The following is a 26,088-nucleotide window of genomic DNA, read 5'->3' as shown; positions in this document are numbered from 1 at the left end:
AAGTGCCTACGGGAAAAGATCATGTAACCCATGTGGGTTATAGAAACACAAAAACACCCAGCATGCATCCCCCGAAAGCGGCCTAATGGCTGCCTGAATGGCGGGGCCAAAATGGTCACACACTTAAAATCCCATTCAAGCCCAAAACACGAGTGTACGAGAGTTTGTTTGTTTGTTTGCTTAACGCCCAGCCGACCACGAAGGGCCATATCAGGGCGGTGCTGCTTTGACATATAACGTGCGCCACACACAAGACAGAAGTCGCAGCACAGGCTTCATGTCTCACCCAGTCACATTATTCTGACACCGGACCAACCAGTCCTAGCACTTACCCCATAATGCCAACGCCAGCCACTAGATTGCCAATTTTAAAGTCTTAGGTATGACCCGACCGGGGTTCGAACCCACGACCTCCCGATCACGGGGCGGACGCCTTACCACTAGACCAACTGTGCCGGTCACGAGTGTACGAGAGAGTTTCAGCCCATGAACGCAGAAGAAAAATAAGAAGCACACACTCACTGCGAGGGTAATGGCTAAGGTTGGCGGAGGTGAACTGAGGTAGGGGTCCGTGGTTGGCATGGAAACCGTCCACCTGGGAGGACATGGGGTGGGGGGCCATGGGTCCTGAGGGTCCCACACCAGACGATCCTCCCGGTCCCCCCATACTGCTGGGACCTGAAAACATTACCTGCAGTTTAGTCTCTACATGGTCTTAGGGTGCAGGGTTTCTGTGTGTGTGTGTACGGGTATGTGTATTATCGTTCTGCACGTGTTTGTCCAACCAGTAAGTGCATGTACATGTGTGTGTGTGTGTGTGTGAGTGTGCATAAGCGTGAATATGTATGTGAGTGCATGTGTACATGTGTGTGTGTGCATGTGCATGTGTATGTGCATGCCAATGCAAATGTGTGTGTTAGAGAGAGAGAGGTGGGGTAGAGGAGAATGACATTGACAATTCAATATTTCAGAGAGAGAGAGAGAGAGAGAGAGAGAGAGAGAGAGAGAGAGAGAGAGACAGAGAGAGACAGAGACAGAGACAGAGACAGAGACAGGGAGAGAGAGAGAGTAAGTGAGACTGAGATTGTGTGCATGTGTGGGTCGATCTGCAAAAAAGAAAACACTGATTGACATCAGATGAAAAATAACAACCTGAACTTTTCATTTCTAAGACAGAATTAAATGCATATGACAGACAGACAGACAGACAGACAGACAGACAGACAGACAGACAGACAGGCAGAGACTACATGTGCATTATCACTCATGACAACTGGTTTTGGCTTTCAACATTTCATCAGTAAAGGCAATCACAAATGTTAATCATATTAAAACCACCACCACACCACACACAAGTTGTAAGGTTAGTCGCACTCCACTTCAAACAGTGTTTTTATTGACTAAACTAAATGTGTTACAGCATAAATTTACACAGGACAGAAAGCTAAAGTAATATTTTCGAAGTCAATTAGTGAAGACGCATAGATAAAGAGCTCGATCAGTCTAATAAAAAAAATCATTGCAAACTTCTTTCGCGATTTTTCATTCTTAAGAAATATAAATTCAAGTATTAGATGAAAGAATCGATTACAATCATTAGCACAATGGATTTAGAATATTCAGTCAAAATAAGAGTCATTAATTACATTCATGATACAACCTGTTGTGTTAACATTAAATTGTTGATAACAAAATAACAATATAGCTTTAAGTTTACAACCCAAACAGCATTAATTCTGTGAATATACTCAAACAAAACTCTCTGCAATCAAAAGAAATAAACATCAAACCTAACTCACGCAAGTTTTGTGAAATATTAAATATTATTGTCACAGTACAAACAAACCAGTACGACACCCCCCCTGAACAAAACACCCAAAAAACCACCATTTGCTGATTGTTCATAATTTGTTAATGTTAGCCAGTGATCAGTTTCATGCTCAGACAATTACAATTGGTCACTGTTGTGAGCTGTCTGCAAAATGTTCACATTTGTGTGGAATTGTGCTTCAAACTTGCATAAATATTGCTGAATATCTTACTTCACAAATTATACATGTACTGAAAGATTTCATATACATTGTTAAAACAAAATGAACATTCACAGCAAGAAATTCTATACAACTGTGACACAACTGATAAAAATGTAAGATGAGGTTGACTGAATCTGCATAACTGCAATTCACACTTTTGCAGATAAGTTAAGCAACATAAACTTATAATAACTCCTTTACAGCTACAATAGCAGAGCAAAGTTACTAGTTACATGAACTGAAGATCACACAGACCAAAGAAAGGCCATTAAAAAAGCCATCAAAATCAAAATCACACTTGCCTTACTTCTTATCATTTTCTATTGCTATTAGCTTATCAGTAATGCAAATAAAGTGTTATTTATTAATGATGACATAGCAATGATGCCTAAAAAAATAAACACTGCTCACAATTCTCTGGATACACAGGCTTGTTAAAGCACCTTGAACTAAATTAGCAAGCTTTCAAAGCACATTTTGTCACTGGCAATTCTAATCATGAAATGTTATATAAAACATCAGAAATTGTGAAAGAAACAATTGAAAGTCAGCAGAGACTTTCTTCCGAGATTTGTTAAAATCTCTTAGCAGAGATAGAGAGAGAAGTAAGTATCCCTTCACAGACAGCCTATTGGGAGCATCAGACCCTCCTCAAGGGGGACCGAGATTTACAGAGCAAAGTCCCTTTGTGGGGGACTTATATATATATATATAAGCCACGTACATCATTTTTAAGATACTGGCAAAAGTTACATCAGAGTGAATCTCAGAGAAGACATTTCAAGCAATAATGATACCTCTGAGTCACAAAGGCTTCAGTCTATAAATAGTTGACTGAACTTTTCCCCAAAATTGTGTGTCACCATACAAATTACAATACGTTTCTCATTCTATGCGTCACTTCTGTGATCACAGTGACATGGGTATAAGTCTACAACTTTGTTCTTCAAAACTCTGAGTCTGCATCACAGCTCTGTGCATGAATCTGAAATACCAAGGTCATGAGAAAGAGGTCAAGGTTAGTTGATCACGCATCGTAGATGCAGCAGAATCACACAAATCAGAACACTGTGCAGGTGAGAGTCAGTCAGTTGCACACTAGATACGAGCAGTTGGTTAAATACGCAAGCAATTAGCAGAACCAATCCACACATCTACTACTACTGCGTTAGTACTTAGTCAACAGGAAGAGGAGAGAAAAGTAGAGTTCCCATCACCGAGAAGCAAGGCAGATAATGTCAAGGTCATCCATCACCCAGAGGTCAAGCAGAGTCAGAGAAGAGAAGGCCAAGGTCACTCATTACCAGGATTGACCCCGCCAGACGTAGATCAAGCAGAGCTGATACCAAGGCCACCCGTAACAAAGAAATGAAGCAGTTAGAGGTGAAAAGAAGATGCGACTTTTCAAGGTCACGCGAGGAAGGTCAAGGTCACAGAAGGAACGCGAAGAAGGTCACGCAGAGGAAGCGGAACAAGTGGCAGTAGTACTACAAACTCACTGGGGCGTGGAATATCCGGCCTAGGTTGAGGCGGTTGTTGTTGTTGTTGCTGCTGTTGTTGTTGTTGTTGTTGAAGAAGGCTGCTGGCGGGGGAGGGGAGGGAGGAGTGGGAGGAGAGTGAAGGAGGGGAGTGGGCAGGGGGAGACATAGGGTGGGCGGAGGGGGGGTGGGCATAGCCGGGAGGTGGCCGGCGCTGCTGCTAGTGGGGAGGTGGGTGTGGGCGGGCATACCCGGCCCGCTGACGCTCCCCCCCATGCTAGCGGGGGAAGGGGGGATAGACGGAGGACCCACGGTGGCCGACGCAGCCGGCTGACCTGTCGCGTGTCAGGAGAAACAACACAGCACAATGCGTCACAACCTCAGCTACACGGCATCAACCACACATCATACATCAAACATCGTAATCAACACAATCATCATGTGACTCGTAATACACTCGAGGGACATCCTCTGATTCTCTTTCTATAACAGCTTTGCATCTGTATGTTTAAAGCCCAAATTATGACATCCTTATATATTTCGTTTTTATGCACCAATTTCATTTGTCTGAAAATAGTCAAAATCAATTCATTGATTAGAACAATAAAACATCCATCCATCTCTCTTTCTATAACAGCTGTGAATATACTTCCATTTCAAATACTCTTTTTTTTAAGATCTGATTTATTTTCTTGAGATTCTTGACAGTCGTAAAATGCGGTACCACTCTACAGCTTCCACTTCTGTTCTCATGCAAATTAAGCATCTCGCTACCTACAAAATACCTTTGACATTTCATTAATGTAACACAAACCACACCTTTACTGTCAAAACAAGTCTTCAGTTTCGTTCTTTCTCTCCTAATGCTGTCTTAAGACACACTTTTAACAAACTAACATAGTCACATTGTCAATATTAATCTTAAAGCAATTCATCCCATAACACACATCTTCTCAGCCTATAAACTGCCAGCTTTTCAGGCTTACCACAAAAAAATACATTTTATTACCTTGAAAACTTTCACACACACACACACACACACACACACACACACACACACACACACACACACACACACACACACACACACACACACACACACACACACACACACACACACACACACACATTATTTTATTTCATTCAGTTGAGAGTGAAAGGACCATTAAAAGTAGATGTATTTGAAACAGTGAAGGAATACCAACATTACTGACATTTAAGCAGAAACATGACACAAACTGCACGCCATCATATTCACAAGAGTGATGCCTCAAACTTTAGAGCGCTTACGTCCCTTTGTTTCACAAGGGTAATGTCTCAAACCAGCAACGTGAAAATGATGCTATGTTTACAGAAGTACTAGTTACAAAACTGCAGCTCTGTAGATTTGTACATGCTTTCTGCGCTAAATAGAATATTAGAGTCTTAAAGGGTGCCGCATATTCAAAGTGGTTATTAGCACCTTTGGGGAGGGGGAAGAATGGGGAAGGGCTTGTCAGTGAAAGTAAGGGCGCAGCACTAGTCTTTCTTCTCAATATATTATGTATTACTAACATAAATACCTGAACCTTTCTTTTTTGATAAGAAATAAATGGTCTTGACAACTTTTCTTAAAAAGAAAAAAAAAAGAAGTGATACTCGCAGTTCTAAACACATAAAACAGACTTCATAATTTGTATCAAAATTGGTACAAATATATGCGGCAACTGGGTTACATCAGCTGTTTCCACTGTGATAATGAAGAAGTATCACTCTTGTAACATTGGTTTCCACGGATACACAGCTCCTGAGAATAACCATGATAATCGCTTGCACAAGTAGGTTTGTACCTTTACGCTCACTTAAGAATCAACCTCCGCAAACTTTTATAATCAGGAAAGGCCGGGGCCACACTTGCAATACGTTTTAACAGCATTATGACATTTTTTGTAGCGGGATTTTGCTTGGTGGCGCTTATGAAATTTGTTCAAAACGCAGTTCAAATTTATCTCAGCACTTAAGGTACAACATTTCTCTGGCTAGACAGCAGTAATACTGTGCATGCTACTTATTCTTGAAGAAACATACAACTTGAATGATGCGGTCCAAAGTGCTTCATGACTTCTACAGAAGTCAACAAGTTAGCAAAATTGCGAGAAAGAAAAACGAATCAATGTCCACCATCTTGTTTGAAGTCAAACACTTAGCTCAGGGTTAGCGGTGGGCATCACTCCCTCACCTACTCTAATTGATCAAATCGTGGCCGGCCTATCTTCTTCTAGTCGATCACACGTCTATATTGTTAGCGACACAAATGAAACTGTGTGGCTGGCCTATGAGTCGAATGTAAGAAAAATAGAACAAGCGCTATCCTTCCAATTTTAACGTAAGTAAGGCAAGGCGCTGCGTAACGGCAAGAGATTCATAAAGCGTAATGCAAGGGTGACCACCTGCATAAGGCAAATGTATCCCTTCACATAACAGTGGTGTTTGTGAGGCATTCACATAGAGGGAACCAGACAGGCAATACCAGGGGGAAGGAAACATGAAGACCACAATATCAAAAGGACACAACCAGCTGAGACGAGACTGATAAACTTGACAAGAAGCAAGTTACAGTGAGAGAGAAAATGTAAGTTTTCCGCCCTCACGGCAAAGCCATTAGGGGCATGTTACACGGGAAAACCCGGCTTTGTATGAAAATAAACAATAAAAATACAGGGGGGGGGGGGGGGGGGGGGATGTAGACAGCTAGCTGCCGGCTGCCACAGGAGACCTGAAGTGGGCTAGGGACCGGGTTGGGTCGCTTGGGTCAGTGCTGAAATGGTTACTTTATTGGCTGTTGGCCGAACGGACACCCGGGCTTCATATTTTTGCATGCATGTATTCGTGTTTCCAAGGCCTGAGGCTTTCGCTGTAACCCTGGGATCTTTATCGTGCGCATGCGTGCACGAGCGGGTGTTCGGACACCGAGGAGAGTCTGCACAAAGTTGACTCTGGGACACACATCCCGCGCCGAACTTTGGGGTTGAACCCACGCTGATAGTAACAACCGGTTTTAAAGCCAGCGCCTCTACCGACTGGGCAAACCGGCCAAGTCACAGCGGTCTTAAAAAGAAGGAAGTCTTAAATTAGGGGGTCTTAAGAGAGGTGTGTTTCACTGTATTACAATTTTCTCAGACTCAGAGCACAGTTAAATTTCACTTTGAGCTCAAAACTGAGATCGAAAGAGAAGCCTGTGATTGTGTGTGTGTGCATGATTGTGTGTGTGTGTGTGTGTGTGTGTGTGTGTGTGTGTGTGTGTGTGTGTGTGTGTGTGTGTGTGTGTGCGCATGATTGTGTGTGTTTGTGCATGCGTGTGTGTGTGTATGCATGTGTGTGTGTGTGTATGCGTGTGTGTGTGTGTGTGTGTGTGTGTGTGTGTGTGTGTGACTGTGTGTGTGTGTGTGTGTGTTTGCCTGTGTGCATGTGCGAGGTTGGGGGGCTGGGTGATGCACAGTGGCCAACTGAGAGGATGGTGGTGGCAGAGTGGGGATGGGGGGGCTCATCGTTGAATAATGATTTCATGACATTGAACTTATTTGAATTATGCCTTTATACGTATAGGGCTTTCTTTCTTTCTTTATTTGGTGTTTAACGTCGTTTTCAACCGTTCAAGGTTATATCGCGACGGGAAAAGGGGGGAGGGGGAGATGGGATAGAGCCACTTGTTAATTGTTTCTTGTTCACAAAAGCACTAATCAAAAAATTGCTCCAGGGGCTTGCAACGTAGTACAATATATGACCTTACTGGGAGAATGCAAGTTTCCAGTACAAAGGACTTAACATTTCTTACACACTGCTTGATTTTGTTCGATGGAAATGAGCCTGAATGTAAAGATGTGTAGGGTAGAGGGGGGGGGGGGGGGAGGGGAGGGGGGGGATGGGAGGGGGACAGGGAGACAGAGGAACTTTGCAGAAGACAAGCGACAAAAGACTGACGTCAACCAACAGGAAAAACCCATGAGACAAGACAGCAGGGAAGGGGTAGGGAAGGGGAGGGGAGAGGGGACAATACCTGAGAAAGGTGAGTAGCCATTCATGAAATGACCCGACGCAAACCTAGCCAAATGTTCTGCAAAACCGTCAGAGCTCAGTGACAAGCTTGGAACACATTCAAAGCATCTACCACCATAATGTTAATTAACACATAACAGAAGATACTGTATTTTCACCAAAATCCACTTCAAACCCCTACAGCTTGGAGCAAACACTTTCACGCGTCAACGTTTGCACTCTCTATTTCTCTTGTCTCTTCAAGTGTTTCACGGCTAAAATGTTAAAACTTGACTTGCATTCAAAACGGTGCAATCCCATGCAAACACTTTTATAGCAGCAGTTTCTCCTTTTCACATTTCTCGGATATCCGTGAATTTGTGGAAAAATGGGAGCCCTCAGATGTTTTCAAAGCACCTTTGAACTCTCTCTTTCTCTCGTCTCTACGTGTTTCAGCAAAACTTACAGAAGGGCAGCTAGTCAGGAAAAAAAAAAAAGGAAAAAAATAGAACTAATGCAAACACATTTATAGCAGTTTCTCCTTTTCACATTTCTCAGAAATCTGTTAATTTGTGGAAAAAAAGTGGAAGCCCTGCATGTGTTCTGAAATGTTCCTTATAAAATAACTGAAACCCTGTTCATGAAAATGTGTCCTAGTCAGCAGTCAAGCCACAACCCAAGTTCTCCTTTTTTTTTTTTTTTTAACATATCACTTTTGATACACTTGAAAATAGTCAACACCAATGGAATACAACATGAATACTTGTGCGATTGTATCTTGATTGCAGCTCTCTTCCGTCTCTTCTTTTCTCTTTTTATTTTAGTTGTTACACTTACAGTGCTAATGTTTAAAGGCATATGTACGCGCTCCCGTGTTTACAAAGTGTAGTTTGCCCACAATCGATGTCAAACGCACCATAAGACCATATAATGACGATATGTCACCATGCGCGGACCATAATACATGCATTACAGCTTGTTCTAGCCTCTGAAAAAGTGAGGATGTCAACAAAGCCGCGGTGTTAGCTCCCTTGCATCAACGTTACATGTGTTGCCAAATCTATAAATAGGACGATCCAGATCAAAATGAAAATTAACATATCTCAACATTGAAGGGGTCCAAGACCACAATATTTTGCAGGGAACTTAATTTAGCATGTCTCCAGCTGTTGGTAAAGCAATTAGCGTGTATAGTCATCGAGTACATATGCCTTTAAATTGAACTAATAATACATTTTCCAGCAGCAATGACACAGTGGAACCCCCCTTTTAAGACCTAAAAAAGATCATAGAAAATTGGGTCTTAAAAAGGTGGGAGTCTTAAAATAGGGGTAATTTCACAGAGGTTAAGATCAGAAAGTCTGAGAAAACAATCAATCAATCAATCAATCAATCAATCAATCAATCAATCAATCAATATGAGGCTTATATCGCGCGTATTCCGTGGGTACAGTTCTAAGCGCAGGGATTTTTTTATTTAAATATTTTTTTTTTTTAATGCAATTTATATCGCGCACATATTCAAGGCGCAGGAATTTATTTATGCCGTGTGAGATGGAATTTTTTTTACACAATACATCACGCATTCACATCGGCCAGCAGATCGCAGCCATTTCGGCGCATATCCTACTTTTCACGGCCTATTATTCCAAGTCACACGGGTATTTTGGTGGACATTTTTATCTATGCCAATACAATTTTGCCAGGAAAGACCCTTTTGTCAATCGTGGGATCTTTAACGTGCACACCCCAATGTAGTGTACACGAAGGGACCTCGGTTTTTCGTCTCATCCGAAAGACTAGCACTTGAACCCACCACCATGGTTAGGAAAGGGGGGAGAAAATTGCTAACGCCCTGACCCAGGGTCGAACTCGCAACCTCTCGCTTCCGAGCGCAAGTGCGTTACCACTCGGCCTCCCAGTCCCATGAAGGATGAAGTCTTATATATATTGGGGGGTCCTACCAGAGGGGTTCCAGTGTATACCAAATGCAACTGTGGGTTACCATAGCTAAAACTCAAATCCAGGTATGATCCTGAACGAATCACCTGCAAACATTGGTGCCTCACGTATTTCAAATACAATTTACATGTATACAAACAATGTCGAAGACAGCGACCAACCTTTTCATAAAGTACAGATATATAAATCAAACACAAGATATGTCAGCGAAGATGACATTTTACCCTAGTTTTCATGTAAAGTAGATAATTCAACAAACATTGCAAATGCTGATGGCACTGTGAATTTTTTCTTCTTCTGACATTGTAAAATTAATTTACGGCAGGATAGTGAAAAGGCAGATTTATGCGGGCATGTCCAATCGGCCTAGAACACCATTCTATGACAATTTTTTTCTATTTTTAACAACCATGTCACGAAGCAATTGGTAAAATAGTCACAGTATAATAACATGAAAGTGAAAGCAGCATACAACATGTATGAAACGTTTCAAAACATCTGAACATTCTCAGAAAAATTACATCAAAGCCGTATGGATAACACCTCCATAGAAAATGTTGTCTCGGTCCAAACAATTTGACAATCATGAGGAAAATGCCAGAAATTCAGTCATGATTGGAGAAAGAATAAATCAGAGAATGTCTGTTCAGCCAAAGTAGACACCTTCTAACATTCAACTTAGTCATACATCCTTTTGAGCAACAAATCTGAAGAAGTTTACTCAATCAAAACATCTCTTACACATGTTCATTTTCTCGGAGAAAGGCAAATATATGGACTCCACGCCAATTAAAAACCTAATAAATGTTTACAAAAACTATAACAACTGTGTGAACGGTTTTCTGAACCACTATACTTAACAGTGATTTGCTCACAAACCACCCTACGTTTTAAGATAAAATCCCCACATTCAACTTCTCTTCCAAAAAACAAAGTCCCTTAGTCAAAACAGAATACAAGTTTCTGACACACACACACACACACACACACACACACACACACACACACCCACAGACACACGCACACACACACACACACACACCAAACACATATATTTTGTTCATCTCTATCCTCACCAACTATCCAATAAAACTAAATACTTCACATTTTCACTTTTATGAAACCAAACTTGACTACCCTTTCAAAATTACATCTTCAAATAAAAGGTGTCTCCATCTACTGTTCAAACCAGCACAAAAGTGACAATGCCTTACAGACCACGAGATAAAAAAACAAGTCGCGTAAGGCGAAATTACTACATTTAGTCAAGCTGTGGAACTCACAGAATGAAACTGAACGTAGTCCGCCGCTAGTGCAAAAGGCAGTGAAAGTGACGAGCCTGTTTGGCGCGGTAGCGATTGCGCTGTGCTTCATAGCACGCTTTACTGTACCTCTCTTCGTTTTAACTTTCTGAGCGTGTTTTTAATCCAAACATATCATATCTATATGTTTTTGGAATCAGGAACCGACAAGGAATAAGATGAAATAGTTTTTAAATCGATTTCGGAAATTTAATTTTGATCATAATTTTTATATTTTTAATTTTCAGAGCTTGTTTTTAATCTAAATATAACATATTTATATGTTTTTGGAATCAGAACATGATGAAGAATAAGATGAACGTAATTGTGGATCGTTTTATAAATTTTTATTTTTTTTAACAATGTTCAGGTTTTTAATGACCAAAGTCATTAATTCATTTTTAAGCCACCATGCTGAAATGCAATGCCGAAGTCCGGCCTTCGTCGAAGATTGCTTGGCCAAAATTTCAATCAATTTTATTGAAAAATGAGGGTGTGACAGTGCTGCCTCAACTTTTACAAAAAGCCAGATATGACGTCATCAAAGACATTTATCGAAAAAAAGAAAAAAACGTCCGGGGATATCATTCCCAGGAACTCTCATGTCAAATTTCATAAAGATCGGTCCAGTAGTTTAGTCTGAATCGCTCTACACACACACACACAGACAGACAGACAGACACACACACACACACACACACACACACATACACCACGACCCTCGTCTCGATTCCCCCTCTATGTTAAAACATTTAGTCAAAACTTGACTAAATGTAAAAAGAGCCCAGTCTTGGCCACACACACACACACACACACACACACACACACACACACACACACTCACTCATCCCTCACACACACACACACACACACACACACACACACACACACACACACACACACACACACACACACACACACTCACTCATCCCTCACACACACACACACACACACACACACACGCACACGCACACACGCACACACACACACACACAAAAACACACACACACACACACACACACACACACACACACACACACACACACACACACACACACACACACTCTCTCTCTATTTCTCTTTCTCAATACTAGTAACTTCTCTGTCAACCAAAAACCACAAAACAACTACACCTTTCAAGACAAAAATCCACACGGCATCAAACCCTGACCACATTAAATCAATCCAGTGACCAGTAGAGGTCAGTAGCCTTACTGGACACCCACACACACCCACACACACCCACACACACACACTCTCTCTCCAACTCTCTTTCTCAATAGTAACTTCCCAGTAGGGGTCCTAGCCTTACCGGACATGAGGCGAGGGTATCCATCCTGGGGTGGATGCTGAACGGTCTGCGCTGGGCCCGCCTCCATCTGGGACATGCCCACCCCACTCACCACCCCGCTGCCGTACTCGTCTTTCACTAGGCGACCTGGAGGACCTGAAGGTCAAGGTCAAAGGTACATGATGCCATGCAACCGCTCCCCCCTTTTATGACACGCTTTGTGACACTACGCACGACTGTTCCAGGCTTGCATTTCAGTGCGAGTTAAAAGTAGCCAAGGCAGAGGGAATCAGTTGGCTACCAACAGCTGCAGCCAGCACACTGTATATATTGTATGTTATGATGTTTTGCAATGATGTTTAGCCATATAGTTCGTTATACGTGTGCGAGAATATGTAAGCGCAGTGCTTTAAAGATGTCCATGTTATATAGTGCTATATGTTTTATGTAAAATCAATGTCTTGTTTGTATTATTGTTATGTACCACCCCTGAATTTCTCTATGAGATAATAAAGTATTCTTATTCTTATTCTTATTCTGTTAAGCTTGCTTGCTTATTATCCCCAAATGCTTCCACGCTACAGTGTATGTCACTGAGAGAGCTAGCATCGCTGTGCTATCTCTGCTGTGGTGAAAGGAATTGGTGCTTAAAATAGCGCAGCCTGCCTGCAGCTAAGGAGGCAAAAATGAAGCCATGGGAACAGCCGTGTGGGGCAAGATATGAAACAGTCTTAGTCCCGGTACATGATGCCATGCAACGGGTCACCCCTCTTACGACACGCTTTGTGACATGATGATTACCCCAAGTGCAACGGGTCCCCCCTCTTATGACACACTTCGTGACATTATGCCAAGATATGAAACTGTCCCGGTACCTGTGCGATATGGACCCACCCCCTCTGATAAAAGACCCGACCTTCGAATGAAGGATGCCTTCTGTCGTCCCTTTGTCTGTTAGTATTATCATTATCAAGATATATACCTATGAGTATGATAATAGTGATATAAACTGCTGAAACCATTTCAAAAACCACTGAAACTTTTGTGGCCAGTTCGGTTCATTTGGAAAAGAAAAGAAAAAAACTCGCAACACCCAAGGTAATGACTACTAAATGAGTTTAAAACTTTAATTAAGGTGGCCTTGAATTCAAATTTATATTTGGGGGTTCTGCTTCATTTTTTGTGAGCAGCTCGTTTGAAGCCCTGTAGTGCAAATTAACTCTCTCTCTCTCTCCCTCCCTCCCTCTCTCTCTCTCTCTCTCTCTCTCCCTCCCTCCCTCCCTCCCTCCCTCCCTCCTCCCTCCCTCCCTCCCTCCCTCCCTCCCTCCCTCCCTCCCTCCCTCCCTCCCCCCCTCAAAAGTTTTCTCGTAAGAAATAAAATACAAGCATTAAAAACAATTCATTGACAACGACCACTTATACTATAGTTATAGAAGATAATCTAGAAAAATTTTTTTTAAAAGATGGAGAAAAAACCCACTTAAGATAAGTAATAGAAACATAGTTACACATAAAAAGTCTGACAATAAAACAGAACTCACATAAAAGCGAACAGATCTAAAACAGAACGAACATGTAACACAGACTGTGGGGCAACAAATTAAACAACTAACAACAGGCATACTGTATTATAATACTACATTAGGACTTTAAAACCCCAATACACATTAAATTTCACAATGCTGTTAAAAACTTTACCTGCATGTTGTAGAGTTAAGCCTGATAAATCTGAAAGAAGAAGAAGAGATCATAAGCTTGAATTTCTCAACAGAACAATACAAAATTCAAAATTGTACACAGAGTAACTACATGTATCTCAGTTTCTTGCTGAATGTCTGATTACTGACTGATAGAGGCGGACTCACAAATGAAAACACACACCGTTTCTAAATTATTTTTCCGACCAATGATTTTGTAGTAGCAAAAGCGTTAACAATAAACTCAGCCTCCTGTCGCTGATTTAAGTGTTCAGTTGCATATCTTGTTGTCCTTTTTAAGACCTCACAAATCTGAGAAAGTCAGGTCAAAAGGAGGGAGTCTTAAAATAGGGGTAAGTTTACAGAGGGCATGAACAGAAAATCTCAGGGGTGGGACTCTCTTGTGATGAAAAAAGAGGAAATCCCTTTTTTCTAGGGGGGTTCGGGGGCATGCTCCCCCAAAAATTTTTTAAATGGTACATTAAAATCGGTGCAATCTGGTGCATTCTGAGACTAAAATTCAACTCGTTTGGATCAGATAAACAAGACATTTATCTCACCCCCCCCCCCCCCCCACCCCAAAAACAAAACAAAACCCCATCAAGCAAACAAAAAAAACCCCACTTTCACACACAAATGGTAACATTGTAATGGTGCATACTTACGTAATGAACCATGTATTCATAATCCAATACTGGCAATAGTATGATTCAATGCATTGAAAGAATCTCAAAATGACTATTAGTTATCAGAAGTTTTAAGTCAGCACAATCTAACTCTCAAGCCTCCAGTGTTCTGTTCCATCTTCACTTCTCTCAGTCCATATCATTCAGTCAACAAGTTATAGATACTGTGATGAAATGGGACGCGGAAAAATAGATTAGGCCAAAAACAAAACAAAAAGTCTGTTTACGGTAACCCGACCGACCCTATTTTTTTCGCGCGACCCTAGACTTTTTTTTGGCATTTGGGGGAAAAAAAAAAAGAAAAAAAAACGTTGGTTTTTTTTGCAAAATAACGTAAAAATATGGTTTTTTTGAGAAAAAAATAAAATAAAAAAAATCCCGACCTACCGACCCTATTTTTTGGGCCTATGTTACCGTAAACAGACCTCTTTTTTTTGGGCCTTACTCCAGCGGAATTCGTCAGTTGTGTCTGCGGATTCGCGGAAAAGTCCCACCCCTGAAATCTGGTAAAACAAGGCCTTGAAAGCGAGGAAGTCTTAAATTCAGGGGACCTAAAGGAGGGTTCCACTGTAATTCTTCTTCTTTGTTCAAAGGCTGCGTGTTCTGACCACTGGCCGGTCGAACATCCGATAGTTTTGACGTGCAGGTCTTCTGACCAAACAACGTTTTTTGCAGTCAGGACATTTAGACCTAGTAGATCTATACATATTTCCAATCCAGGTCCAACTGACTTATTGTCCAAAGTCAAGGAATAACACTGAGCATGTGACATTTACCGTGCGTATGCTTGTCCAAAGCTTATTTTCATTATGCATTTAATACTTATACTTTTTTTCTTCTTCTTTTTTCTTCTTGTTCGTTTGCACGTTTTTAGTTGTTGCTGCTTTTTCTTTTTTTCTTCGTTTCTTCCTTTACAGTCATATGAAATGCATCATTAATCATTAATGATCAGATTAGTCCCTCTAGTGGGCGAGAGCTGGATGTACCAAAAAAGCAGCAGTTTGCTGATGCCACTATTCGCGTTCATAATCGTATCAAATCATCTTACCTTATCTTATTTCATCTCGTAAGAGTGAAACAGTGTGACTTACCAATGCCAGGAGAGACGACACGCTCGTAGTGATACGGGTTGATACAGACGCTGTCCTGCTTGAGGTCGAAGGCGTACTGACAGTACTTGACGTGCTTCAGCTCGTTCTTGTGAAGGTCAGGCCAGCGCCAGATACGTGAGTAGATCACATGCGGAAACCCTTTGCGTCCGGCCACCTGTAAAGGATAAGGATAAGATTCATATAGTCCTGTGAGGTTACCCTCATGGAAATTCGGGCAGCTTTCTCCGTGCGGAAAGCGAGCTGCCATACAGTATACGGCGCTATCCATTTAAAAAAAAAAAAAAAATTCTGCATGCGTGTATTCATGTTTCCAAGCCCTGAGACTTTCACTGTGAACTTGGGTTCTTTATCCTGCGCATGCGTACACACGGGGGTGTTCGGACACCGAGGAGAGTCTGCACAAAGTTGACTGGGAAATAAACCCCTCGCCCAACGTGGGGATGGAACCCACACTGATAGCGACAACTGGTTTCAAAACCAGCGCCGCTACCGACTGAGCTATTTTCCCGCCCATATGGAACATCAATGATGTGAAAGAAGGAGTAAGACTACTACGAGTTTGAGAATCCCCCATTTTAAGAATCCCCCATATTAAGAATCCCCCATTTTAAGAATCCCCCATTTTAAGACTCCCCCATTTTAAGAATCCCCTATTTTAAGACTCCCTCCTTTTTAAGACCTGATTTTCTCAGATTTGTGGAGATCTTTAAAAGGGGGTTTCACTACAAAAATACACTTTCACAAATCTTAGCAAATGAATTGGGACACCCACGCTAATGCAAATAATTCCCTTCTCCGGAAAACAACAAATACGGCTGGACAAGCCTGAATGTAGGCAGAGAATTGTTGCTTGAAACTAGTCTAAGCGTTAGCCCTGCTCACACGGGCAGTGATTTTTAACCGACCTGGTTCTGAAAAAAAATTCTTGAAAGCTGGCAAGAAAAATTGTTGTGAAGGCTGTCCTTACGTGAGCCCAAAGTCGACTTCGCTAAGTCTATTTACCCAAAATGCAATGCGTGAGCTTTCTGTTGCCAGTTTTGTGAAGTAGACTTTGGCTAATTAAATTGAGGCAAAAGTCTGCCATGTGAACAGCACCTAATGTTCTTCTTACAGTTGAACCTGTTGATAACGACCACCCAAGGACTGACCGTTAGCCCCAGGCAGTCGTTATGGAAAGGTGAATTATATAGGGAAAAAACCCAAGTCAGAGATCCTTTGAGGCGGTTGCTATAGCCGGGTGGTCGTTATCGAGAGATGGTCGCTAGGGCAGGTTAAACTGTACTTCCGTTTAAACAACAATTTTATTCAACAATTTATGGATAATGCATAATAATACATGTTAAGGATCAACAACAAGCTCAAGCTTATGGTGCTTTGACTGTACTTTGAGAACTCACCTGTAACCTCCCATCCAGCGTTCTCTGTATGGTGACACACTTGGAGGGGTGGGCTCCGCTGGTGGTGATAGCGGTGATGAGGCTGTCCAGCTCGTCGCGTTTCTCTTTCAGCTTTTTCACCAGGCTCTCGATGGCGCGCTTGGAGAAGCTCTCGCTCTCACCGCCCTGCCGGTGACACATGAGGCTGTGTACGATGCTGAGGCAAGCGTCGGCCGAGGTTGGGGCCTGGGCCGTCATGGCGTAGGCTTCGAACGCTGCCGCGCCGTGGCTCAAGGAGGCCGTGGTGGCGGGTGGGGGTGGGGGCGGGGGTAGGGGGTGCTCTGAGCAGACGATGACGCGCTCTCGCTGGGCTCCGCGGAGAAGAAGCTCTGGAATCAAACCCCTGAAAAGGGCCGACAGAGAAATGACAATCAAATAACCAAAAGAGAAGTAACCGCTTTCTTTCTTTTCTTTATTTGGTGTTTAACGTCGTTTTCAACCATTCAAGGTTATATCGCGACGGGGAAAGGGGGAGATGGGATAGGGGAAAGGGGGGAGATGGGATAGGGGAAAGGGGGGAGATGGGATAGGGGAAAGGGGGGAGATGGGATAGGGGAAAGGGGGGAGATGGGATAGGAGAAAGGGGGGAGATGGGATAGAGCCACTTGTTAATTGTTTCTTGTTCACAAAAGCACTTATCAAAAAATTGCTCCAGGGGCTTGCAACGTAGTACAATATATGACCTTACTGGGAGAATGCAAGTTTCCAGTACAAAGGACTTAACATTTCTTACATACTGCTTGACTAAAAAAAAGATTTTTTTTTCTTCTTTTTCCCCCAAATGCCAAAAAAAGTCTAGGGTCGCGCGAAAAAAATAGGGTCGGTCGGGTTACCGTAAACAGACCTATTTTTTGGGGGGGCCTAAATCAACACAGAGAATATTCAAGGCAAAGAGGGACTTCAGCATTCCAGAATGAAAACCACAAAACCTCAAAAGAAATGAAAAATGAAATGCAATCAGATTAAATTGGAGAGGGGGTGGGGTGGGGGGGCACTTACACAATCATGCGGGTAAACGGCTATTTTTTGTTTTACATTCAATGAACCAACCCAGACTTTGCGAGTATCGAAATAATAAAGAAGGAATCTGATTGACACTGAAATGGCAAACAAACAAACAACTTAACAAGACAAAGACACTCAAAAAAAGATAAAAGAATTTTCTGCAAACAAGTTTGTTTGTTTGTTTGTTTATTTGTTGCTTAACGTCCAGCCGACTACGCAGAGCCATATCAGGACGAGGAAGGGGGGGATGAAGGGGGCCACTTGTCAAGCGATTCCTGTTTACAAATGCACTAACCCATTACTTGTGTCCCAGCAGGCTTTAGTAAAACTAAATTAATACCTACTGGAAGATTACCAGTTTCCAGTATGTTAAAATAGGCTTAACCTATCTACTGCTGGACTTACATCAGAACACTAACAGATTAAACTATACATGAATCGCGAGACAAGCGGCAAGAGAAGAGATTTTTGGAAAAAATACAGGTGAATGAGCAAGAAGGCAGAAAAAAGAAAAGAATTCATGAAGAAAAAGAGAGCATGACAGGAAAGAGAAACCAAAAATCTACCTAACAGCAAACTAGAAAGCTCCTGCGGTTCCAAAAACAGGAGGGGCCTTTAATTTCATAACCGCAGTGGGGCACTGCGGGACTGCAAACAAGTGTTGCGCTAGCTAAACTGTGCTATGGAGGACACACCAAAAGTAGTGACTATGCTAGGCCGTACAGATTTCCCGGACGCTGACATGAAAAGCACTATAAGTTGTCGCAGCCGTAACTATGAAGCCCAGCAGGCCGTTTCGCAGTGTAAGACGCCCCGGAACGTTTTACCGCAGCGCCTATCAAACCCTTTGCCTACCATGGACGCTCAGCGGTGCTGCACGGCGACTCTTGCAGGCAGTGCACAGGCAACAAAAACGGCGGCCGTAGTGTTTTGGTTTCAGTTCGATGACGAAACTTTCTTTAATACGACGGTTCTAGCGCTTCAATTACATCATACCAATTAAGAAATGATGAACAAGTATTTTAACTCTAAACCCATTTTAAAGTAAACTATGTCTGAAAACATTTCCTATGACGATCATATTCTACGACTTTGTCATCAAACATTTCTTCGCTTGTAATCAATGCCAGTTCCGTCTGTCAAACTGGATCGCATCGTTCATTGACTGATGTTCATCCGCCATCTTCAATCCGCCTGCACAAAAGCATGTCGTTTCCCAAGCACAGGGCGCTCTTGCAAAGAAACGCAGGGCCGGTATCACGAACTGAAAACTCTGCCTGAACAATCCTTCTCATTGCGGTCAATGCGCATGCGCTAACATGGGGAGATTAATCAGGTCGTGAACAACCTAACCCTAACCCTAACTTACACTTACAGACAAAGGCGTGTGGATGAATGCACACTGTAAAGATGGTGATACATGTGTAGAACAGGTCATAGACTCATACATGCATAGCTACCTCTGAGTGCTCCTCATTAGGACTATGACACGTGGTACTGGTAGTACATCACGTCAACGATTACCTACGTCAGTCGGAAAAAATGTAATGTCCCCTACTGTGAAATAGAATCAATATTCCAAAACTAACTTAGAACTGCATCATTCATGGCTAAGGATATATTTGGATGTCTTGCACCTGGGAAGATGTGCTAGGAATAGGATGTCGGGCGAGGAAGAATACTTGAACGTTGTAGTTGTAACTGCCTGCAGTTGTAGAGTATTGGCGTTAACCGGTAATTACCGGTATTTTACCGGTTGAAACGAGAAATTACCGGAACAAAATTGGCTTTCTTTCTTTCTTTATTTGGTGTTTGTTGTTTTCAACCACGAAGGTTATATCGCGACGAGCAAAATTGGCTGCCGGTTTGACCTACCGGTTGTTATTAGAACTACCGGTTGGTTTTTTTGCTGCTAGAACAATAAAACCAGTACTCCGAGTTGGATTCTAACTGGTTCCAATGACCAGCTTACTGTTTTTTTCTGGACTGTTTACATCATAAAAGTGTGCGCACCGGTTTGAAAAAATACTAGCGCCATCACTGGTTGTAGAATTCCAGCGTCATAACAATAACACGTCCTCGGTCAGTGACTAACCAAACAGGATGACTTCAAATAAATTCAGCCAACAGGAAAATACTGTCTATCACCTTTCAGCCTGTGAGTTGTAACTGAAAACTCTCATGAATCCTCAATCATGGATCAATACTTTTGTTAAAATGATTTAGTGTTTCCATAACCCACCAAACTCCGACATGGATTACAGGATCTTTTCCGTGCGCACTTGGTCTTGTGCTTGCGTGTACACACGAAGGGGGTTAAGTCACTAGCAGGTCTGCACATAAGTTGACCTGGGAGATCGGAAAAATCTCCACTCCAGCATGCCTACTCAACGAAAGCGGAGTGAAGCTGACTATGCTCTCAGAGTATCGGCAATGCGCGATGACGTAGGTGTTCCCATGCACGCGTGATGCGTCGGCCATCTTGGTAAGCAGCACTGAGAGGTGACTGTGCGTGAGGCGTGCAATGATACATGTTTCTGTTTGTCGTTGCAAAGTGATGGGGAATTTGTACTGAAACCTGGCCATCCCTATTACGCCCAGGTTCAGTGTCAGCTTCTTGCAACCAAGGCTGATTACTGTGACTTTGTTGTGTGGACCACAGTAGATTTTTTGGTTGTGAGGGTGGAGCCAGACGCTGCCTTTTTGCAGCGCGCAGAGGAAAAAGCCAAGGCATTTTTTCAAAGAGTTGTCCTGCCAGAGATGGTTGCAAAACACTTCACAAACATTCACACAGCTTCAACATCTGTGATTGTCACTCCAGATTCACAGACACAGCATCTAACCAGAACTTCTGAAAGAATGCCACTCAGTCCTCAGAAAAGCAATCCCCCCCCCCGAAAAGAACCAAAAGAGTTATTTGTTCCAAGGCCAAGCCCAGGAGAAAAGTCAGTGTGTGGTGTTTGTGTCGCAAGCCTGAAAGTGGTGACATGGTTGCTTGTGACAGTGAAAATTGCAAAGTTCAGTGGTACCACACATATGTGCCTGTTTCAGTGTTTGTTGGTGTGACTGTTACTTAATGTAAGCCATTTAAACTCTGAAAATAACAGAACAAATCACCATGTCACTGCACATACAAGTCAGAGCACAACAAGAAAGTTGTAAACACAATTCTGATACAATGGGATGATTCCAGAATGCTATACACACACATCTTCAGAGTCAAACACAATCACACCACACTTGGACACATGTTGGTCAGGGCACAGCAAACAACCACTATTTTGTCGAGGAATGTTACATCCTCGCCTTCACAAGGCAGTATTAGATTGATGGGGATAGTACTACTCAGAATGGTATATTTCATTACAACATTGCCAATTACACGTTCAACATGGATCCTTAAATGTGCAATTTTCCTTGTCTGCTCAATGTCCTGGGAATGCATCTGACACTTTCCCCTAGTAAATGCAGGGATTTTCACCTCTGCACATGCAAGACCTACAATCTCCTCTATATCAAAGCCGCGATCTGCTAGCACTTTGTCTCCTGGTAACAGATGATTCAGAAATCCACTATTTTCTGTTATCATCTTATCACTTGCCTTCCCTCCCCACCCCTTCGACAGAAATGAAATAACCCCCTGTGGTGTTATATGCCTATGAGATATTTCATGGTGTGGTTGTGTTTATAATTTGACCATGTCTTTGAGCGAGCCCTACAATTTGAAGGGTTTTCAATAAGAATCTCAAAGCAGTCAATGATCACAGCAACATTTCTTCCAAAGGCCTCAATGAACTCATGTCGCATGCTGTCATGCAGAGACTGCCTATCTGGCCAGTGAATAAGTCCCACTAAGCGTTCACTGATACAGAACATTCATGGTTTCCATGATGACAGCCGAAGAACTTCCCAAACGCTAACTGAACCAGTACTAGCACTAGGAGCATCCGAAGCACGCAATATCCTGCTTACCAAGATGGCCACCGCTTAGAAAACCAGTGGCTGTGACGTCACGATCGCATTGCCGATAGTGTGGGGAACCCAAATGGGCAAACGAGCTCACACGTAACCAGACAATTCTGGAACGCTGAAGAAGAAGTTTAAATGATTGCAAAATGTAATACATTGGAACCCCCATTGAATTCAAGACCTACAAAAGCTGAGAAAACAGGTCTTCAAAATGAGGGAGTCGTAAGGCAAAAAACAAAAAAGTCTGTTTACGGTAACATAGGCCCAAAAAATAGGGTCGTAAGGTCGTTGTTTTTTTCCCCTTAAAAAAACCCATATTTTTAAGTTATTTTGCAAACAGACTTTTTAAAAAAAAATTTAATTTTTTATTTTATTTTTATTTTTTTTCCCCAAATGCCAAAAAAAGTCTAGGGTCGCGCAAAAAAATAGGGTCGATCAGGATACCCTAAACAGATTTTTGTTTGGGGGGGCCTAAACTAAATTAAAGTTAAATACTTAAAATGAAGGAAAATGTACAGCTCGGCTATGGACAGGAAATCTGAAAGGTCTTAAATTTAAAACGAAAGGGGAGGGGGGGGGGGGGGGGGGGGGGGTTGGGTTGTTTTTAAATGTTGGGACTTAAACTGTATCCTTACTAATAATAGGAATAAATAGCTTCTCTGAAGCACACATTCTTTTGTTTTACAGTGGAACCAGTGATGGCGCTAGTATTTTTTCAAACCGGTACGCAAACTTTTATGATGCAAACAGTCAAGAAACAACCCTGAAGACGGGTCATTGGAACCAGTAAGAGTCCAACTCAGAGTACTGGTTTTGTTGTTTTACCAGCCAAAAAACCCCGGTAGTTCTAAAAATCAACCGGTAGGTCATAACGGCAGCCAATTTTGTTCCGGTAGTTTCTCATTTCAACCGGTAAAATACCGGTAATTACCGGTTAGAGCCAATACAGTGGAACCCCCCTTTTAAGACTCCCCCCTTTTAAAAAACCCTGTTATCTGAGATTGTCTGTTCATACCCCCAGTTTAAGACTCTCTCCTTTTATGAGACCTGATTTTGTCCGATTTTTAAAGGTCTTAAAACGGGGGTTCCACTGTAGCTCCAAGTGCTTTGTCCGTGTCAATGACTGAAGACCGAGGCCTGAAGACAAACACTGAGTATGATTGACGTCAGCATAGACCAAATAGCCTGGACCGCCAACTCGTCACGTGACCCTTCGAGGTTACAACTCTTGTCCGGTTTCAAAGGCCAGCGATTCGAAGACAGTGAAAAGAAAGCACGCTCCAGTTATTTGTGACAATGGGAGGTGACAATGAACTGGATTTTCCAAAACTCCAAACTAAACTTAACAAAACTCATCGAAAAACATGTTCCATATATATATGCACTTTTGCTGAGTTTATTTTAGCATTTTCAGAACTTACCTCGGCAACTTCGTCCATGTTTACAATTGACACCGGATATGACATCCCCCTGATTTCTGAAAGGCCATGTAAGCGCAGGTTCCTAAATGCGAGAGGCGCTACCTCGTAATAGAGAGAAAGAGCGGAGAGAGAGCTAGTTGGCGGTCCAGGATAAATGGTCTATGACGTCAGTGAGGGCGCTGGTTGGTTGGTTGTTGGTCTTTAGGCCAAAAAAAAAAAGGTCTGTTTACGGTAACATAGGCCAAAAAAATAGGGTCGGTAGATCGGGATTTTTTTTTCTCTCCAAAAAACCATATTTTTACGTTATTTTGCAAAAAAACCAAGATTTTTTTCCCCCCCCAAATGCCAAAAAAAAGTCTAGGGTCGCGCGAAAAAAATAGGGTCGGTCGGGTTACCGTAAACAGACCTATTTTTTTTTTTGGCCTTACCATCTTTTCAATTTCATTCGACCTGATAGAGTCCCTGACTGAATTTTAGTTTCCTTTCTTAGTTTACAAAATGTATTCATCTCTGTAAGCCTGTATTAAATAAAAGTGAATTACATACATTTTGGTCTATCACTGCATCAGTATCACAGTAGAACTAGAAATTAAGAAGAATCTGTCTTTTCATACTTCAAATCTTGATTTCCTTTAAAAAAAAAATTTAAAACATCTTTTTGAGGGGTGGGAGGGCGTCCCGGAACAACACCTTTGCCTGGCTTTGGAGTATACATCACTATTTGCACGGTAGTGTTTGTAAAAAATTATCAATGTAATTACGACTGTACAGTGTACTATTTACTACTAATAACACACACACACACAGTCACACACATAATTGTTTCTGACTTGATCTGCAGACAGTTGTCTTAACTAATTACTGACCCAGCATTAACCATGACTGTATCATCATATCACGTTTTAGAAGAACATTCCATCGCTTTCAAATGGCAAAAGTGGACTAAACATTATCTTTGTCTGAACCTTAAGTTTTGCTTACAAATGACATGGAATCTGTGACAAGTATATATATTTGAAATTAAGTTTCAAAGAATTAAGCAGTGCATCACTTTTCACTTTCTTTTCAAGATCTGCCCAAATTTGACCTTTTTCAGTATTTGACTTTCAGCATGCATACGTGTATACACATGTACAACTACAACGTACAAATGTATCTTAATTTCAAGAATAAGGTACATGGAAGGATAACAGAGCCATATATATCATTAAAAAAACCATGGTTAATTGCTTTTCAAGTGTGAACAAATACAAATTACAATTTCAGGCTGATTAATTGAACCAGTTTTCCAAGAACTTATTTATACTATAGGATAAAAGTTTGCAAAATAAGAGAAGACCATTAGATGAAGTTAACTCTGGATATGAAATTGAGATTATTGTGCATGGTTTGGACATTACCAAAACAAGTGAATGTTGTATACTAATTAGGCTACTGGAATTAACGTTTTTACTCTTCATAAATGTTTAAAATTCATGTTCTCGTGGTAAAACTAAAACCAAAACTAAAAGAAACAGGTGGCACTGCAATTACTAATACTATACCACTCAAGTTTTCATTCCAAGTTAAAACCTGAACAATTCATTTTTCGTACCTCAAAGTTCCTATCCAGCGCACACACACACATACTTTCATCATTAAAGTTAGAAGCTTCGAAAATTTAACTAAAAAATAAGCAGAATCTGCATCTCACCATAGCCTCACATAACAATACATACAATGATACGTAAATGTATCTCTCATTACAAACAATCTGGCGTCAAATCATCAAACTCCACAAAACGCGTATTCTATTATTTCAAAGCATCAACAGCAACACTATCCCCTCTAAACCGGAAATAATTTGATCTCACTGTTTAATCCATCGACGCACCAGCGGCTATTTTGCATTGCAAAACTGCCGTTCTGCCACGATGTCCCCGAAGAAATGCATTCAATTTCTTCAGGTGCCACCGAGTCTGCGAAGAGACCAAGATAGCGCCACATCGTCACCGCTACCTCCGTGGCCTTTTATCTCGGGAAGTAAACCTCTTTCGCTCGCAAAACAGGTGCACATCAGCGCTACATCATTCCAGAAACGTGTGACGGTGATTTACTTACCGCGATCCGCTTTGTTGTAGTAATTACATGGCAATTAACACAAGCGTGTGTACGAGGCAGGCGAGCAAATCAAAATAAACGTGTGCGCATGTCCCAGAGTATAAATTTCCGGTCCTTCACAAGTAGCCTCCCCTAGATTCAGGGAGTGAAAGTGACCTATTTCAGCTGACCTAAAATGCTTTCACTCTGAGCCGTCTGGCTCAGACTATACCGCTACATCTAGGCAACATAGCTGCATTTGTGTCTGTTCAATCTAAATTACGTAATATCAATGGGAAAGTGTCTCTGGCGTCGCTTCCTCTGCAGGCCAGACGACATGTTTGTCTGCAGAGGGTATAAAGTAGGTCAGTAGGGTAGAAGTATTGATCTCTTGACTAAAGCAAGATCATTACATAGGTCTTTGTCCGGCTGGGGTCAAGGCTAAATTTAGAACTGTTCGGATTTTGCTCGTATCGATCGGCGCGACCACTTAGTATAACGAGAAAAAGAGTAGAAAGTCTCTCCATGTCGCCATGACGATGTAGGTAAGGTGTTGCGTAGTAACAAAAAAAGAACAAGTCGCGCAAGGCGAAATTACTACATT

The 26,088-nt window shown here is 41.9% G+C and overlaps 1 protein-coding gene across 2 annotated transcripts in view; it reads right to left on the bottom strand.

Moving 5' to 3' along the window:
* LOC138950722 (mothers against decapentaplegic homolog 4-like) overlaps positions 1 to 25,585 on the bottom strand; it is a 38,520-nt gene extending 12,935 nt beyond the window's left edge. The window contains exons 1-6 of one of the 2 annotated variants that reach the window (XM_070322449.1): positions 25,506 to 25,585; positions 16,972 to 17,353; positions 15,554 to 15,728; positions 13,778 to 13,807; positions 12,101 to 12,235; positions 523 to 678 (exon numbers count right to left, since the gene is read on the bottom strand). In XM_070322449.1, coding sequence (XP_070178550.1) covers positions 523 to 678; positions 12,101 to 12,235; positions 13,778 to 13,807; positions 15,554 to 15,728; positions 16,972 to 17,208 — 733 coding nt within the window. In that variant the 5' untranslated portion in view covers positions 17,209 to 17,353; positions 25,506 to 25,585. The remainder of the gene's footprint in view (positions 1 to 522; positions 679 to 12,100; positions 12,236 to 13,777; positions 13,808 to 15,553; positions 15,729 to 16,971; positions 17,354 to 25,505) is intronic. The other variant, XM_070322450.1, reaches the window with a different exon arrangement.
* Between the last annotated feature and the right edge of the window lie 503 nt (positions 25,586 to 26,088).

This window comes from Littorina saxatilis, linkage group LG16 (genome assembly GCF_037325665.1).
Source record: "Littorina saxatilis isolate snail1 linkage group LG16, US_GU_Lsax_2.0, whole genome shotgun sequence".
Taxonomy (NCBI): Eukaryota; Metazoa; Mollusca; class Gastropoda; order Littorinimorpha; family Littorinidae; genus Littorina; species Littorina saxatilis.
This window is presented reverse-complemented; position numbering and strand designations above follow the sequence as displayed.